Consider the following 19,421-nt stretch of genomic DNA (forward strand, 5'->3'; position numbering starts at 1 on the left):
AAGAGTAACAAATCCCCAAGACCGCATGGTTTCCATCCCAGGGTTTTAAAGGAAGTAGGTGAGCACATTGCGGATGCCCTAACTATAATCTTTCAAGGTTCTCTAGATTCAGGAACCGTCCCTCTAGATTGGAAAATTGCACGTCACTCCGCTTTTTAAGAAAGGAGAGAGAGGGAAACCAGGGAATTATAGACCAGTTAGCCTAACATCTGTTGTGGGGAAATGCTGGAGGCTATAATTAAGGATAGGGTGACTGAACACCTCGCAAATTTTCAGTTAATCAGAGAGAGCCAGCATGGATTTGTGAAAGGTAGGTCGTGCCTGACAAACCTGATTGAATTTTTTGAAGAGGTGACTAAAGCAGGAGACGGGGAATGTCAATGTTATTTATATGGACTTCCAGAAGGCATTTGATAAGGTCCCACATAAGGGACTGTGAGCTAAGATAGAAGCCCATGGAATCGAGGGAAAAGTACGGACTTGGTTAGGAAGTTGGCTGAGCGAAAGGCGACAGAGAGTAGGGATGATGGGTAGGTATTCACGTTGGCAGGATGTGACTAGTGGAGTCCCGCAGGGATCTGTCTTGGGGCCTCAATTATTCACAATATTTATTAATGACTTAGATGAAGGCATAGAAAGTCTCATCTAAGTTTGCTGATGACACAAAGATTGGTGGCATTGTAAGCAGTGTAGATGAAAACATAAAATTACAAAGGGATATTGATAAATTAGGTGAATGGGCAAAACTGTGGCAAATGGAATTCAATGTAGACAAATGTGAGGTCATCCACTTTGGACCAAAAAAGGATAGAACAGGGTACTTTCTAAATGGTAAAAAGTTAAAAACAGTGGATGTCCAAAGGGACTTAGGGGTTCAGGTACATAGATCATTGAAGTGTCATGAACAGGTGCAGAAAATAATCAAGAAGGCTAATGGAATGCTGGCCTTTATATCTAGAGGACTAGAGTACAAGGGGGCAGAAATTATGCTGCAGCTATACAAAACCTTGGTTAGACTGGACCTGGAGTACTGTGAGCAGTTCTGGGCACCGCACCTTCAGAAGGACATATTGGCCTTGGAGGAAGTGCAGCATAGTTTTACTAGAATGATACCCAGACTTCAAGAGTCAAGTTACAAGGAGAGATTACACAAATTGGGGTTGTTAGAAGGTTAAGGGATGATCTGATCGAAGTTTATAAGATTTTAAGGGGAACAGATAGGGTGAATAGAGAGAAACTATTTCTGCTGGTTAGGGATTCTATGACTAGGGGGCACACTCTTAAAAAATTAGAGCCAGACCTTTCAGGAGTGAGATTAGAAAACACTTCTACATGCAAAGGGTGGTAGAAGTTTGGAACTCTCTTCCGCAAATGACAATTGATACTAGCTCAATTGCTAAATTTAAATGTGAGATAGATAGCTTTTTGGCAACCAAAGGTATTAAGGGATATGGGCCAAAGGCAGGTAAATGGAGTTAGATCACAGATCAGCCATGATCTTATCAAATGGTGGAGTGGGCTCGAGGGGCTGAATGGCTTACTCCTGTTCCTATGTTCCTAATTGCTGTAAAGATCACTTTTCTGAGCCTTTATCGTTTGTTACTCTGTAGGAAATGGGTGGGAACATTATTCCATTATCACTCACTAAACCCATAATGGACTTGTGAACTCATCGTGTTGAACTAGATGTTAAAACCTTTACATCCTGGGTGGAGCAAGTCAGAACATGAAATAATTTCTGAGGCCATACTTAAGTGTTGTATCTTAAATGTTACTAAATTTGTAATCCAAAAGGGAAGCGAAGTTGATCCAACCTTTTTCCAAAATTCCGCTTAATTTAAAAATCTGCCACTGCCACTGTTAATTACAGGAACTATATCTTCTGCTTTTGTCTTTATTTTGTGCAATTCAGGAAATGCACACAGTAGGAAGGAAGCCCAGTCACCCAGAAGATTCCATTCCAGCTGGAGAGGTGATCCTAACTATTAATGTCTACTCCCCTGTTATATTTACTAAGGTGGGTGTGCTTGTATTAGGCTATACGTTAAACCAGTGTTGTCCAATACACAAGCCACAGGTTGCTAATTGGGAATCCAGATGTGAAGAATTGCATTTCTGATTAGTCAATAAAAAATGAGCAATAGACGCTGTCGTTGGGCACGTGATCTCAATACTCGTATTCGTACGGCATATGCATGTGTACTTTTAACATTTTTGTGCGTTTGGTGGTAAAATGTTAAGCCAAAAAAGAGAGTGCTTTTTGGTCATTGAGTGCTTTACCTCCTTGGTTACTGAATGGTAGCAAATGTTGAAGTAAATATACATGTCAAGTACCTGTATCGTGTGAGTGTATTTAAGGTGCTTTCTACTAAAATTAGTGCATGTGGCTAAAATGGCGTCGCCATAGCCATACCTGTGGCTAGTCAGCAATTTCTATTGGACAATACTGCGTTAAACCCTTTCTATCTTATGTGGAATAAGTTTGACAAAACACTAAATTATTTCCAAGGGCATACTTAATTGCTAGAGATTGAAACAAAAGCCTGCATTTAATGATTAAGTGTTTTTTTAAGTCAAGCTTAACATGTTAATTGCTGATACAATAGTGTAATTTTCAGATGAAGCACTTTCTAAAATATCTGCAAGCTATTTGACATGGGCCATTAGTGCCACACACGATCCTGTTTGCGTTTCACATCCAAACTAACATGCTACCAGCAGTGGTTGCTGTATAACCATTTACGACGTTAAAGGCACTACATAAATGCAAGTTGTTGTTAGGAATGGGCACCCTAGCTGACTTTCTCTTGCTGAATGCTGAGGCTGATTGTAATGCCCTACTGTCACTGTGGCTGAGATTAGTTTATTTGAGGATCGAACCTGGAGCATTCCTCATCTCAGATACTCACCATATAAACTCGCCATCAGTGGGCCCTGAAGCACTGTTCTTTAATAAGAGTTTTACCAGGTGTTTAAGTATTAATGTTGAAACAGTTCCATTTTGCTGAAAGCTACACAATTTGCAAGTCCACTTGCTGTTGTCTTTGTTTAGTGAAATAATGATGTTTTTGTGATCAAAGATATTGTGAACTCCACTGAAACATTTGACTTATTTGCTGACAGCACAAGGAGAACAAGCCCCACCATACCATGCTTGTGCTGGGTAATCAGAAACTGACTGAGCTAAGGGATGCCATCTCATGTGTCAGTGACCTTCAGATTGGTGGAGAATTCAGCAACACTCCGGACCTAGCTCCAGAACATATTAACAAGGTATAAGCTTCTGTTCATTTGCAATACATTAGACCACGTATACAAAAACTGATGGGCAAGTCTTTGACAGATGGAGATACCCAGAGTTAAATATGGTAGCCTTTCAAACAAAGTAGCTATGCAAATTCTGATGCAGGTGTTGCTCAAAGATTTCTTGGTACTTTTTCAGAGCAAGTATTACCTATGTCTCTCAGGATGCTTTACAGGGCTTCAGCAGAGGGAATGACAGTTTTGATAATCTCCCTAGTGGCAAAGGAAAGTGTATTTCTTGGACCTGTGAGAGCTCAGTGTTGATTGACCTCTTGTGCCTTCTCACAAGACAATTACTGTTATCCAGCAGGTCTGGCTGGTCAGTGCTTATGCCTAGATGTAGCAAGAGGTAGAGCTTTTCCCCCCGTAGCGAATGAAATGGACCATTGCCATGTTGCCTGGCCTCAATCCTGTAGAATGATCGGATCTTTGTTGCAATGAATTTCCATAGGAGTTTACCAGCCACGTTGTTGGCTCTTTAATATATCAGCAGCTGTGTTTGAACAGTGATGCAGCACACTTGTATTATTGTCACGTGCTTTTGTATTATCTTTTGTAGAGCTTTACCCACCCATTACACTGCTGCAGTGTGCACTGGTTTACCAGGCTGAAAAGCTCCCCATCTCTCTTAGGAGAAACATTCGATCCATATAGTTGTACTGACATGTTAATGTAGACAGGGCTTAATACAGTGCTGCTTATCATCTAAAAGCATTATATGTTTGTACAAATAAGTAAATGTGCATTCATCTGACATCATATGCTTAACAGTTAGCACAACAGTGGGAAATATTTAAAACGGTGAACAATAGAGTTCAGGAGAAATCTTTCCTCTTTTTTTTAAAAAAACAAAAACAAACTAGCCGATAATGAAACACCATGGATGAATAAAGAGATAAGGGCAAAATTGAAACTAAAGAAAAAGGTATACACTAAGTACATAGACAATAAAGGAGAGGATGACAAAAGGGAATTCGAAGAGATCAGGAAAGAAGTCAAAATAACAATTAGGAAAGCAGAGAAACTACGAAATTAAATTATCAAGGAATATAAAAAGAAATAGTAAAGTGTTCTGCAGAAACATATAAATAACAGAAGAAAAATCAGGATAGGGATTGGGCCACTAAAGGATACACAAAATCAACTCAGATAATGACAGTGAAATGGCAGAAATATTGAATAGTTACTTTGCCTCGTTATTTACCAGGGAGACAAACATGGTAGGCATGACATTAGAAAAAGAGATCAAAAAAGATACAAAGACATTCAAGATAGAAAGGAGGGAGATAATAAACTAACCAAAATTAGAGAGGATAAAAGCCCTGGTCCGGATGGATTGCATCCACGCATATTAAAAGTTAGGGAAGAGATAGCAGAGGCACTATTACATATATATAAAAATCCATTAGTAAAGGGAATAGTGCCAGAGGACTGGCGGACAGCTAATGTGATTCTTATATTTAAAAAGGGAGATAGAACAAGCCCACGGAACTACAGACCAGTTAGCTTAACATCAGTGGTAGGAAAGATAATGGAATCTTTACTCAAAAATGTAATAGACATCTAAAGAACGAAAATATAATAGAGTAGTCAGAAGGGAAAGTCATGCTTGACCAACCTTGTTGAATTCTTTGAAGAAGTAACAAAGGGTAGACAAGGGTAATGTAGTAGATGTAATACATTTGGATTTTCAAAAAGCCTTCAATAAGGTACCACAATGTAGACTCATGACTAAGGTCAGAGCATGTGGAGTCGGGCCAGGTAGCAGAATGGATAGCAAGCTGGCTCCAAAACAGAAAACAGTAAGGGTTAAGGGTAGCTACTCAGATTGGTAAAAAGTGGGAAGTGATGTTCCACAGGGATCGGTGCTGGGACCACTGTTGTTCAGAATTTATATTAACGATTTGGATTCAGGAATCGGAAGTACAATTTCACAATTTGCAGACATGAAATTGGGTGGGTGCAGTTAATACAAAGGAAGAATGCATCAAAATGCAAGAAGACATTAATAAACTTGCAGAATGGGCATAATTGGCAAATGAATTTCAATGTAGGTTAGTGTGAGGTGGTGCATTTTTGTAGGAAGAATAAGGAGGTCACATACTGCTTGGTCAATAAGAGTCTAAATGGGGTGTGGAGCAGAGAGATCTCGGGGTACAGATATACAAATCACTAAAAGTAGCGACGCAGGTTAATAAGGCCATAATAAAGGCAAACCAGCACCAGAGTTCATTTCTACAGGGATAAAATTGAAAAGCAGAGAAGTTATGTTAAACTTGTATTTAAGCTTGTTTAGACCACACTTGGGTACACTGTGCACAGTTCTGGTATCCATATAATAAAAGGGATATAGAGGCATTGGAGAAGGGCGAAAAGATTCACAGAACTGAGGATATACTTATCAGGAAAGGCAGATAAGAATGGGGCGCTTTTCTCTAGAATGAGAAGGCTGAGGGGCAACCAGATAGAGGTCTTTAAGATAATAGGGTTTGATAGGGTAGATGTAGAGAAAATGTCCCACTTGTGGGAGAGCCCAAAACTAGAGGTCATAAATATAAGATAGCCATTAATAAATCCAATAGGGAATTCAGGAGAAACTTTTTTACTAAAGAGTGGTCAGAATGTGTAACATGCTACCACAAGGAGTAGTTGAGGCAAATAGCATAGATGCATTTAAGGGGAAAGCTGGATAAGCACACAAGGGAGAAAGGAATAGAAGGGTATGCCAATAGGGTTAGATGAAGTACGGAGGGAAGAGGCTCGTGTGGAGAATAAACACCGGCCTAATGGCCTCTTTCTGTGTTGTGGATTTGATGTAACTCGATGATGATGATGTAGCACCGCATGGTAGGATATGTTGTGGTAGTATAGGAGTAAAAATGGAAGTGCTACATAGCTGCATTAATCGTGAATTAGTAAAAGCAATGGCCCAGATTTTGCTGTGAAAATAACGGCGAGTCTAACAGCACTCACCGTTATTTAGAAGTAAATCGGACAGCAACTTCCGTCCGAATGGAGATGCGCAGTTAAATACGAAAATCTGGAAGTTGCTGTCCAAGATGCGCTGCTCCTCTGTAAGCTGCGCGAAAACCGCATCTCGCCGTCTGGATCCCCATTCAAATGTATTGAATGGCGTGAAGTTCCTGTACTGACGTTGTGGATCCGGACTAATCTCGCCAAAAAAAGTTGGGCTTGCCCATTCCATTCGAAGTACACTTTTAACGGCATGGCAAGTCTTAATTACTGCTAAACAACCCCGCTGGCACTGAAAATTAACTTTTACAAGTGTGGAGTCTCATTACTTCAGCCTTTAATTAGTGGTGGAGATTTTTTAAAATTTAAATAAGAAATTTTTTTTTATAGAATCATAGAAAATAGGAGCAAGAGTCGGCCATTCTGCCATTCAAAATGATCATGGCTGATTGTCTAACTCAGTACCCTGTTCCCACTTTTTCCCCATATCCCTTGATCCCTTTAGCACTAAGAAATATACCTATCTCCTTGAATATATTTAATGACTTGGCCTCCACTGCGGTAGAGAATTCCACCATCTGAGTGAAGAAATTTCTCCTTATCTCTGTTCTAAATGGCCCGTATTTTGAGACTGTGACCCCTGGTTATGGATTCCCCATCCATCGGGAACATCCTCCCTGCATCGAGTCTGTCTAGTCCTGTTAAAATTTTATATGTTTCGATGAGATCACCTCTCATTCTTCTAAACTCTAGTGAATATAGGCCTAGTCGACCCAATCTCTCCTCATACGTCAGTCCTGCAATCCCAAGAATCAGTCTGGTAAACCTTCGTTGCACTCCCTCCATGGCAAGGACATCCTTCCTCAGATAAGGAGACCAAAACTGCACACAATACTCCAGATGTGGTCTCACCAAGGCCCTGTACAACTGCAGTCAGACATCCCTGTTCCTGTACCCAAATCCTCTTGCAATGAACGCCAACATACCATTCGCCTTCCTAACTGCTTGCTGCACCTGAATGCTCGCTTTCAGCGACTGGTGTACACGGACACTCAGGTCTCATTGCACCTCCCTTTTTCCAGTCTTATCACCGTTCAGATAATCTGTCTTTCTGTTTTTACAACCAAAGTGGATAACCTCACATTTATCCACGTTATACCGCATCTTCCATGTTCTTGCCCACTCACCCAACTTGTTTAAATCACATTGGAGCCTCTTTGCATCCTCCTCACAGCTCACATTCCACCCCAGCTTCGTGTCGTCTGCAAACTTGGAAATGTTACATTTAGTTCCCTCATCCAAATCATTGATATATATTGTGAATAGCTGGTGTCCAAGCACCAATCCCTGCGGTACCCCACTAGTCACTGCCTGCCACCGGAAAAAGACCAGTTTATTCCTACTCTGTTTCCTGTCTGTCAACCAATTCTCAATCCATGCCAGTATATTCCCCCCAATCCCATGTGCTTTAATTTTGCACACTAACCACTTGTGTGGGACCTTATCAAAAGCCTTCTGAAAATCCAAGTACACCGCATCCACTGGTTCTCCCCTATCTATTCTACTAGTTACATCCTCAAAAAACTCCAATAGATTTATTAAGCATGATTTCCCTTTCATAAACCCATGCTGACTTTGTCCAATCCCGTTAAGGACTTCCAAGTGCTCTGTTATCACATCCTTTATAATAGACTCTAGCATTTTCCCCACTACTGATGTTAGGCTAACTGGTCTGTAATTCCCTGTTTCTTCTCTCCCTCCATTTTTAAATAGTGGGGTTACATTTGCCACCCTCCAATTTGTAGGAACTGTTCCAGAGTCTATAGAATTTTGGTAGGTGATCACCAATGCATCCACTATTTCCAGGGCCACTTCCTTTAGTACTCTGGGATGTAGATTATCAGGCCCTGGGGATTTGTCAGCCTTTAGCCCCATTAATTTCCCTAGCACTATTTTTTTACTAATACTGATTTTGCTGTTTCTTTGTCTCTCTTATCTCTCTTTATTTTGCTACTGCGTCTGATTTGACATTGAATTCACTATTTTAGCTGACACTTCGTCGTTAATACTCTGCATTGCTCATCAACAATTTTTCAATCTGATTGGTTAAGAAGATGGCCATGGTGGCAGTAACATATTGCCACCGACGGAATGTGGGAGGACAAAAGCAAAATACTGCGGACGCTGGAAATCTGAAATATAAACAGAAAATACTGGAAAAGCTCAGCAAGTGAGGCAGCAACCCTTTGTCTGCTGCAGAGTAATTCAAGTTCTCTAGAATGTGTAATTTGATCCAGTCATTGCCAGGCAGGCTATAGAGTTCTGAGAGAGCGTGCGCGCGCGGCGCCGACGCTGCCGGCTTCCGAGAGGAACATATGAGGCCATGAAGGGATTTCAATATGAGACTTATAAAATCAAGGTGTTGGTGGACTGGGCGCCAATGTTGGTGAGTGAGCAGAGGGGCGATGGCTGAACAAGACTTGCAAGTTAGGATACGGGCAGCAGAGTTTTGCATGAGCTCAAGTGTGTTGAGGGTGGAAGACGGGTGGCTGGCCAGGAGACCATTGGAAGTGTCAAGTCTAGAGGTAACAAAGGAATGGATAAGGGTTTCAGCACCAGATGAGCTGAGGCGGGGCAGAGACGTGCAGTGTTATGGAGGTGGAATTAGGTGGTCTTGGTGATGGAGCGAATATGTGGTCGGAAGCTCATCTCAGGGTCAAATAGGACGTCAAGGTTGCAAACGGTCTGGTTCAATCTCAGACAGTGGCCAGGGGAAGGGATAGAGTTGGTGGCTAGGGAACGGAGTTTGTGGCGGGGACTGAGGACAGTGGCTTTGGTCTTCCCAATGTTTAGTTGGAAGAAAGTTTTGCTCATCCAATACTGGATGACAGACAAATAGTGTGACAAATCAGAGATAGTGGAGGGGTCGAGGGAGATGTTGGTGAGGTAGAGCTGGGTGTCGTCAGCGTACATGTGGAAGCTGACGTTGCGGTTTCGGATAATCTCACTGAGGGGCAGCATGTAGATGAGAAATAGGAGGGGGCCAAAGATAGATCCTTGGGGGACTCCAGAGGTAACGGTGCGGGAGTGGGAAGAGAAGCCATTGTAGGTGATTCTCTCTCTGGCTATGACTGGATAGATGAGAATGGAACCAGGTGAGAGCTGTCCACCCAGCTGGACGACGGAGGAAAGGTGTTGGAGAAGGATGGTGTGGTTAACCGTGTCAAAGGCTGCAGGCAGGTCGAGAAGGATGAGGGGGGGATAGTTTACCACGGTCACAGTCACATAGGATGTCAGTTACCTGGACACTTTGATCCAGGAGGCAGTCGCACCCCTTAGGTTAGGTAGTTAGATTCATTCAGTGATCAGGGACAGGAGGATGTGACTGCGAGTCACAATGGAGGAGTCTCCGCCCTTGACCTCGTCCAACAGGAACGAGGTACTTGCTATCTGTGTGGATGAGAACAAGGGTTGCAGGGAGGATGGGCAAACTGACCACGGCACCGTGGTACAGGAGACCATTCGAGTGGGAGGGGGGAGTAAAAAGGAATGTGGTAGGGGATAGTATAGTCAGGGGGTTAGACACTGTTCTCTGCAGCTGTGACTGAGAGTCCCGAAGGCTGTGTTGCTTGCCCGGTGCCAGGGTTAAGTATCTTTCCTCGCGGCTGGAAAAGAACTTGGAGTATCCAGTTGCTGTGGTCCACGTAGGAACTAATGGCATAGGTAGAACTAAGAATGGGGTTCTGCTGAGACAATTTGAGGAGCTAGGGTCTAAATTAATAAGCAGAACCGTTTCAGTACTTTGGTGGGGTGGAAACTTGATTGGAGGGATTCAAACATGCAAGAAAGGTGGGCATGGATTTGGGAGGTGACAACACGTTCAAGAACTTTGGAGAGGAAAGGGAGGTTTGCTAGGATAGAAGGATCAAGGGTGGGTTTTTTGAGGAGGGAGGTGATGACGGCAGATTTGAAGGGGGGTGGAGAAACAGTTAACAATATCAGCTAACGTGGGGACCAGGAATGGAAGTTGGGTAGTCAGCAGTTTGGTAGGAATAGGGTCGAGGGAGCAGGAGGTGGGTCTCGTGGTCAAGATGAGTTCGGAGAGGGCATGAGGGAGGATAGGAGAGAAACTAGAGAAAGATGCCAGTTCTCAGGGCCAGGACAGTGGGGAACCGTAGGGGAAGTTGCAGAGGCTGCTGAACAGATCGTCTCAATCTTAGTGACAAAGTAGTTCATGAGCTCCTCGCATTTGTTGATGAGGATGGTGGAGGCAGGGGAGAGGGGTTTAAGAAGAAGGTTTGTAGTGGAGATGTGAAGCCGGGGTTATCTTTGCATTCCAGGATGATCCTAGAACAGTGAGCAGTTTTGGCAGAGGAGAGCAGGACCCAATACTGCTTTATGTGGTCCAGCCAGATCTGGCGATGAATGGCTAAACCAGTTGTCCGCAAGAATATTCACATCTGCGACCCTTGGACTTGAGAGCGGAGATAAGGGCCGTACCATGGGGAACGACCAGGGTGAGAGAGAGTAATGGCTTAAATGGGGTCAAGAGCATCAAAGATGGAGATGAGGGTGTGATTGAGCAGATCGGTAGCTGCAGAAATGTTATGGTGAATGGAGGGCCAAAGGCTAGACAGTTGGGGATTTGAAAGTGTGATTGTAAATGCCTTGTGGGGGGGGGGGGGGGGGAGAAAGAGGAGAGTTTTTTTCCAGGGGTGAACACAGAAGGAAGTGGGATTGGGAGGGTGAAGGGGGATCTGGGTGGAGAAGTATACACGGAAGTGATCAGAGATTATCTTATCCGTGATTGACACAATGGGAGTAGAGGGGCCACGTGAGATGGCAAAGTCTAGGGGGTGGCCGTGAATATGGGTAGGCCAGTTTATATGGAGGGCAGTGAACTCGGAGGAGAGAGGAGAGCTGAGATAGAGGTTGAAGTCACCGAGGAGAAGTCGCTTGGTGCAGAGGCTGATGGAGGAAAGCAGTGAAGATGTTTTGTTGAGAAACTTGGTGTGGTACTTGGGTGGGTGGTATAGAACCAGGATTTTAAAGGAGAGGAGAGAGGGGTGGAACAAGGTGAGATGCTCAAAAGAGGAGAAGGTGCCAGAGGAGTAGGGGGACAGACCAAGATGTGATTTGTTGATAAGGGCCACACCGTCACCATGGCGGTCTAGGTGGGGCACGTGGTGGAAGATATAGCCAGGCGGGGAGGTTTCATTAAGGGAAAAAGTGTCATTATCCATCATCCAGGTTTCCGTCAAGGCCATGATGTCGATGCAGTCATCCATATTAAGCTCATGGATGGCAAGGGCCTTGTTCAGAAGTGAACGGACATTCTGGAGGGAAATGCAGAGAGGGGCGGTGATAGCTGATCCGCTGGCAGAGTTCACAGGATCAGCGCTGGGAGGGGTGAGTGGGAAGGAGATTGGCAAGATTAGTCCCCATCGGGCGTGCTGGATGGGAAAGTCAGCAAGAGAGTAGGATGGGGCAGTTGGGGTTGCTGCTCGTAAAGAAGCACCAATGAGTGCCTCGATGGGCCATTCGGAGAATGCCGAGAGAGGCACTGAGAGAAGCTGTAGGCTTAACTAAGAGGGAGTCAAGCTTGGGTCGCCGGCAGGAGAGTAGGAAGGTTGAGGAATGCTGAAGGATTGGGGTAAGGACTTGGAGGGGCAGAGCACTCGAGAGGAGAAGAATGAAAGGAAACATGACAACGGGAGAGAGGGGCCTTGGAGGGGTAAAGAGAAAAGAAGAAAAAAGATGAAATAGAAGTAACGGTCTCAGGTCTGGAGCGGCAGCCAAAACGTGCACGCGAATGGACACGGGGAAACCCAAGTTACATAGGTGTGGTTACATAGCAAGATTAGGATAGATAGGTCCTGGTAATAAACAAGGAATAGAGAGGAGATAATAGGAGGGAGTCCAAAGTTAAATTCAGAGGTCCTGTGGTGGGATAAGGTTGATATAGATAGGATGGAGTCTGCTTGACGCATTTACTAACTGATGTCTAGGTTCGGAAATGGGTGTGGAGGGCAAGCCAATAGGTTGTCTCCAATTCCATGTGCTCTCATTTTTGTTAACAGTCTCTTATGTGGAACCTTGTCGAATGCTATCAGCATGATCGGATAAAAACTCCCACCAAACTCCCCTGTCCTCTGGAGGAGTGAGGCCTCCACATTGAGCGGCCTCCACATTGAGCAGCCTCCCATCTCGCTTTGGCTCTGAAAACGCTGCATGCCAGGCCAACCAAGCAATCGATTTGTGGGCCCCTTCAAATATGTGGCCTCATGAACATGCACTGCCAGATCATGAGGGGGGTTGTAGCCATTTCTCTGAGGCTGAATTTGAAAATCCACAGCATTGAATATTTTACATAATTTTAGCTGCAAGGTTGATTTAGTGAGGGTGCATTTCATTCAACGAGAATGGGTGAGGGAAACATTATTGGACGTGATGCCACTAGCAGAGCCGTAACTTTTTAGCATGCGCTGCGAGTGACATCATTGGGTGGCCTGGCACATGCTCAGGAGGATGTCACGTGTCGATCGAAAACCAGAAATATGCGCACGGTCCACTGTCAAACTAAACACTGGGAGAGAGCTGCGGTATCTGATGGAGCATTGTGTGTGGGTCATGGATTGTTTTCAGGTTTATAGGATAGAAATTGGGGGTGGTCACCTTTTACATTACAAAGTGAATAGTAACACTGCGTCCAATGACATCACTTGCTGCGCATTCCGAGAACTTAATTTGCTGTTGTTCATGCTCGAGCGTGATCCAGATCTAATGGCGGGGGGGGGGGGGGGGGGAGGGAGAGGAGAGGAGAGCGTGATGCAGGTCTAATGGGGGCAGGGGGAGCGGGGTGGGCGCGGAGGAGAGTGTGATCCAGATCAAATGGCAGGGGGAGAGGAGAACATGATCCAGGTCTAATGGGAGGAGGAGGAGGAGGCGGCGGAGACCGTGATCCAGGTCTAATGGGGGGGGGGGGGGAGGAGGAGGAGGAGACCGTGATCCAGGTCTAATGGGGGGGGGGGGGGGAGGAGGGGGAGGAGACTGTGATCCAGGTCTAATGGTGGGGGGGGGAGGAGGAGACCGTGATCCAGGTCTAATTTTGGGGGGGGGGGGGAGGGAGGAGAGGAGACTGTGATCCAGGTCTAATTGGGGGGGGGGGTGGGGGGAGAGAGGAGGAGGAGGAGACTGTGATCCAGGTCTAATTGGGGGGAGGAGGAGACTGTGATCCAGGTCTAATTGGGGGGAGGAGGAGACTGTGATCCAGGTCGAATTGGGGGGAGGAGGAGACTGTGATCCAGGTCGAATTGGGGGGAGGAGGAGACTGTGATCCAGGTCTAATTGGGGGGAGGAGGAGACTGTGATCCAGGTCGAATTGGGGGGAGGAGGAGACTGTGATCCAGGTCTAATTGGGGGGAGGAGGAGACTGTGATCCAGGTCGAATTGGGGGGAGGAGGAGACTGTGATCCAGGTCTAATTGGGGGGAGGAGGAGAGTGTGATCCAGGTCTAATGGGGTGGGGGGGGGGGGGGAGAGGAGGAGGAGGAGGAGTAGGAGACCGTGATCCAGGTCTAATTGGGGGGGTGGGGGTGGGGGAGACGAGGACGAGACCGTGATCCAGGTCTAATGGAGGGGGGGGAGGGAGGAGGAGGTGAGTGTGATCCAGGTCTAATGGGGGGGGGGGGGGGGAAGGGGGAGAGTGTGATCCAGGTCTAATGGGGGGGGGGGGAGGGGGAGAGTGTGATGCAGGTCTAATGGTGGGGGGGGGGGGGGGAGACCGTGATCCAGGTCTAATGGTGGGGGGGGGGGGGGGGGGGGGAGACCGTGATCCAGGTCTAATGGAGGGGAGGAGGAGAGTGTGATCCAGGCCTAATGGCGGGGGGAGGAGACAGTGATCCAGGTCTAATGGGGGGGGGGGGGGGGACTGTGATCCAGGTCTAATGGTGGGGGGGGGGGAGGAGGAGACTGTGATCCAGGTCTAATGGTGGGGGGGGGGGGCGGAGACCGTGATCCAGGTCTAATGGGGGGGGGGGGGTGGAGACCGTGATCCAGGTCTAATGGGGGGGAGGAGGAGACAGTGATCCAGGCCTAATGGCGGGGGGAGGAGACAGTGATCCAGGTCTAATGGGGGGGGGTGGGTGGGGAGACTGTGATCCAGGTCTAATGGTGGGGGGGGGGGGGGGGGAAGGAGGAGACTGTGATCCAGGTCTAATTGGGGGGGCGGGGGGAGGGGGGAGGAGGAGACCGCGATCCAGGTCTAGTGGGGGGGGGAAGGAGGAGACTGTGATTCAGGTCTAATGGCGGGGGGAGGAGGAGGAGACTGTGATCCAGGTCTAATTGGGGGGGGGGGGGGGGGGGAGGAGGAGACTGTGATCCAGGTCTAATGGGAGGGGGGGGGGGGGGGAGGTGGGGACTGTGATCCAGGTCTAATGGGGGGGGGGGGGGGGGGGAGGGGGAGGAGCAGACCATGATCCAGGTCTAATGGGGGGGGAGGGGAAAATTGTGATCCAGGTCTAATGGCGGGGGGAGGAGACAGTGATCCAGGTCTAATGGGGGGGGGGAGGAGGAGACTGTGATCCAGGTCTAATTGGGGGGGGGGGGGGGGGGGGGGAAGGTGGAGACCGTGATCCAGGTCTAACGGGGGGGGGGGGGTAGACCGTGATCCAGGTCTAATAGGGGGGAGGAGGAGAGTGTGATCCAGGTCTAATGGCGGGGGGAGGAGACAGTGATCCAGGTCTAATGGGGGTGGGGGGGGGGGAGACTGTGATCCAGGTCTAATGGTAGGGGGGAGGAGGAGACTGATCCAGGTCTAATGGTGGTGGGGGGGAAGGAGGAGACTGTGATCCAGATCTAATTGGGGGGGGGGGGAGGAGACCGTGATCCAGGTCTAATTGGGGGAGGGGGAGGAGACCGTGATCCAGGTCTAATGGGGGGGGGGGGGGGGGGGGGGAGACTGTGATCCAGGTCTAATGGTGGGGGGGAGGAGGAGACTGTGATCCAGGTCTAATGGTGGTGGGGGGGAAAGGAGGAGACTGTGATCCAGGTCTAATTGGGGGGGGGGGGGGAGGAGGAGGAGACTGTGATCCAGGTCTAATTGGGGGGGGGGGAGGAGACCGTGATCCAGGTCTAATTGGGGGAGGGGGAGGAGACCGTGATCCAGGTCTAATTGGGGGGGGGGGGGAGGAGAGACAGTGATCCAGGTCTAATGGGGGGGGAGGAGGAGGAGAGTGTGATCCAGGTCTAATGGGGGGGGGAGGAGGAGGAGAGTGTGATCCAGGTCTAATGGCGGGGGGAGGAGACAGTGATCCAGGTCTAATGGCGGGGGGCGGGTGGGGAGGAGACAGTGATCCAGGTCTAATGCAGGGGGGTGGGGGGGAGGAGAGTGTGATCCAGGTCTAATGCGGAGGGGTGGGGGGGAGAGGAGGAGACCGTGATCCAGGTCTAACGGTCGTCTGGACCATATTCTCCCTTTCTTTACCCCCCCTCCCCCTTGCTCCCTCCAAGATCCCCTTCTCCTTCTGCCTCTGCCCCCCCCCCCCCCCCCGGCTTCTGCTCACCCCTTCTCTCCACTGCTCCCCTTCCTCCAGGCTCTGCACTTCTCCCCACTTATGACTACCTGGTGTTTGGCCTCCAGAGGGCAGTTGGTGGCCTAAAAATGTGTATGCGTGATTGGTGACCTGCAGTGCGCATGCGTGGCCCAACATGCTCCAGGCCTGTGTGCCCTAGTCCCTGGCAGTAGTCACAGGTTAAGGAGATACATAGTTGGTTGCCCTGTTCACACTGGTCCCTGATGCCCTGTAGAGAGCCAAACACCAGGTAGTCATAAGTGGGGAGAAGTGCAGAGCCTGGAGGAAGGGGAGCAGTGGAGAGAAGGGGTGAGCAGAAGCCGGGGGGGGGGGGGGGGGGGCAGAGGCAGAAGGAGAAGGGGATCTTGGAGGGAGCAAGGGGGAGGGGGGGTAAAGAAAGGATGTCCCACTGACAGCAACTTGCAATGCAAAACCTCATAGAAAGTCTGTGGGCAAGTGCAAGTCTAACGAATGGTGAGCTCCATTTGTTTGCCATTCACAGCAAAATCTGGCCCGAGGTGTAATTGAGCCAGATGGAACACAGTTCCTGTCTTTGTTGATCTCAGCTGCGGTGGCATTAGGGAGATTACACTTGGCCTCAGTGACCCAGGCTAGGGAAGGAAATATCAGCTAAGATTCCCATCTCTGATTATTTAATGGTTCGTACCACAAACAGTTGTGAGTGGGCGTCGACTGGAATTGCTTGTCGACACTTATTATCTATGCTTGCACTTAAAGAATGGCTACTTGGAGGAGGTAGCAGAGGGCTGCTCATACCCGAGAATGAATTGGAAACCTTCCGGAGAGAAGACTGGAAGAAATAAAATGCATGTTTCCAGGCCATATTTTAATCGCAGCCTAATTGGAGCCCCCTTTTACAAAATTCTTACCTGCTGTGCAAATGGAAAGCTCCCAGCTGTCAGTTATAAATAATGTGAATAGAAATACAAGTGTAGCTGTACAAATGAAGGCACTACAACAAAGGGCACTTGCAGACAATTGTTTGTGGACTGCAATAAATAGTTTGTATTCAGAGCTTGGAAAAGGCCAATTAATAAGTAATACTCGTCTGGGAGTTAGAAGGTTGTGGGTTCAAGCCCCACTCCAGAGACTTGAGCATGTAATCTAGGCTGACGCTCCAGTGCAGTACTGAGGGAGTGCTGCACTGTCGGAGGTGCCGTCTTTCAGATGAGAAGTTAAACTGAGGCGCCATCAGCCCCCTGAGGTGGACATAAAAGATACCATGGCACTATTTCGACAAAGAGCAGAGGAGTTCTCCCCGGTGTCCTGGCCAATAATTATCCCTCAACCAACATCACTTTTAAAAAAAAAACAATTATCTGGTTATATTGCTGAGTGAGAATTAGTGGCTGCGTTTCCTACATTACAAAAGTGACTATACTTGAAAAGAACTTCATTGGTTGTAAAGCTCTTTGGGATGTCCTGAGGTTGTGAAAAATGCTATATAAATGCAAGTCTTGCTTCTTTCCTAAATAATGTTATCCTCTGTGTTAAATACTGATGTATTCATTTAAATGTGGCTCAATTGTTAAAGGTCTTCAAGCAACTATCTAGATGTTACCTGTTTCCTCTTCCCAAATCCTCTGAATGGCAGAAGGCTTTGAGCGAGTGCCCAAAAGCCCCGAGCACCCCTCTCCCTCCCTGTAGGAGTTGCACCTAGACCTACATTGCTGCATGTACCAAGTTGCCATGTTATCCTGGTCAGTAAACCATGGGTAGTCTCTCAAGTGACCTCAAATTTAACAATATAGGAAGTTGGGTTGGAGGAAACAGTGCATTTCTTTTGAGTTAAATCAGCTCCTGATTGGTATTAATTGAAACATCCACCTACTGTAGAATCTGGTTATAGTGACTGATTTGGCCGGTAACCTGAATGATCACTATAATAAGCTGATCATTATATCTGATTCCCCATGTGCACTGTGACTCACTGAGTGACGCTTTTGTAGTTAATGGGTTAGTATAGAGCGGGAGAAATTGCCCAGTGTACAGGAGGTCCGTGGGAGAACCAAAGAGCGCAGGCTTGGATGCAGGCTGGAGGAGATTGCAGAGGTCAGTTTGGGCAAGGCTAAGGATGGATGTGCAAATGAGGATAGATTTTTAATTTGACACATTGGGGAATAGAGGTCAGCAAGGACGGGGAGATGGGGCCAGGGGACAGGATACAGGCTCAGGAGTTTGCATACCTACACTGCTTCCCTGTTCCCCTCAATTCATTTAAATTTAAAATCCTTGTACTCATCATGTTCCACCCTATCTCTGCAACTAACTTCAGACCTGGTATATCTCCCGCATCCTTCAGGCTTCTAACTGTAGTCACCTGTGCATCCCCCCATCCCCACTCCTCATTCATGACTGAATTTTCAGCCTTCCAAGACCTGTTCTCTGGAACTTCTATCCCTAAACCCCTCTGCTTCTCTACTTCCTTCTCCTTTTTAAAAAAAACACTTTCTCAAAACCCATCTTTTCATCTACACCTTCAATAAAATCTCTCCTCTGGCTCAGCGTTGTGTTCCTCTTACTAGTGCTCTAAAACTGCCTTAGGCGGTATAGCTACTATATAAATACAAGTTGTTGTTGTGTTGGAGTTCAGAAGGAGGGAATTGGAGAAGTAGAGCGTGGAGGTAATGAGCATGGACAATACTTGCATTGGCAGTGAAGATGAGGTAAAGGTAGAGGTAGATAATATTGCAGAAGTGGAAGTAATCAGTCTTGGTGATGGATAGAAATTGGAGTTTGAGACTTAAATAGGATTGAAAAGGAAACTGAGGTTTTGCACCGTCTGGCTCTGCCTGAGCTAGAATCTGGAGATATGGATGACATGGTCTATCTTGTGTTCAGCTGAAGAAAGTTCTGGCTCATGACTTGATGTCGGACCTGACAATGCAGCGGTGTTCGCGGCTGGTAATGGAGCGGTAGAGCTGGGAAATTGACCATATGCCTCCGGGTGATGTTGCTGAGGGCCAACATGTAAATAAGGGAACCAAGGATAGAGCCTTGTGATTCTATAGGGGTGACCCTTGTGGGCCGGAGGAGAAGCAATTGCTGGAGATACGCTGACTACATTGGGACAAGTAAGAGTCCTGCGAAGGTTAGGATAGAGTGATTGATTGTGTCCAACACCACAGAGCAAAGAAGGATTGCTCCACGGTCGCAGTCACAAACAATGTCATCAGTGATCTTGACTAGAACGGTTTCAGTATTGTGGGTAGAGTACACTCTGATGGGATTAAAGAGAATTGAGGGAGAAGTGAGCACAAAGCTGCATGGTTAAAAGATTTTATGTAGGAAATTAAGGAATAAGGCTGTTAATCTTTGGTTTGTTTTAAACCTTTTTACTGTAGATTATTTTGGTTCTTGTATTTCAGATCACTCTCATAGGTACATCCCATTTCCCCAAACCTTCGAGAGTGTCTGTGCTTGAATAAAATTCTAGAAAACGTATTGGTAATGTGCACAAGTTAAGGAACAGAAAACCCTGTTTGCTAATTGCTCATGGGCCTTATGCCCTGATGGGGATCTTTAGTCAAAATCGACTTATGAGACCTTGTTT

General features: G+C 47.0%; 1 protein-coding gene across 1 annotated transcript in view; it reads left to right on the forward strand.

The window, feature by feature from the left end:
* The window catches only part of snapc3 (small nuclear RNA activating complex, polypeptide 3), a 37,801-nt gene that overhangs the window by 9,412 nt on the left and 8,968 nt on the right, over positions 1–19,421 (forward strand). The window contains exons 4-5 of the mRNA XM_067983408.1: positions 1,913–2,017; positions 3,124–3,273. Of these exons, the coding sequence (XP_067839509.1) occupies positions 1,913–2,017; positions 3,124–3,273 (255 nt within the window). The remainder of the gene's footprint in view (positions 1–1,912; positions 2,018–3,123; positions 3,274–19,421) is intronic.

Source organism: Heptranchias perlo, chromosome 4 (genome assembly GCF_035084215.1).
Source record: "Heptranchias perlo isolate sHepPer1 chromosome 4, sHepPer1.hap1, whole genome shotgun sequence".
Lineage (NCBI taxonomy): Eukaryota > Metazoa > Chordata > Chondrichthyes > Hexanchiformes > Hexanchidae > Heptranchias > Heptranchias perlo.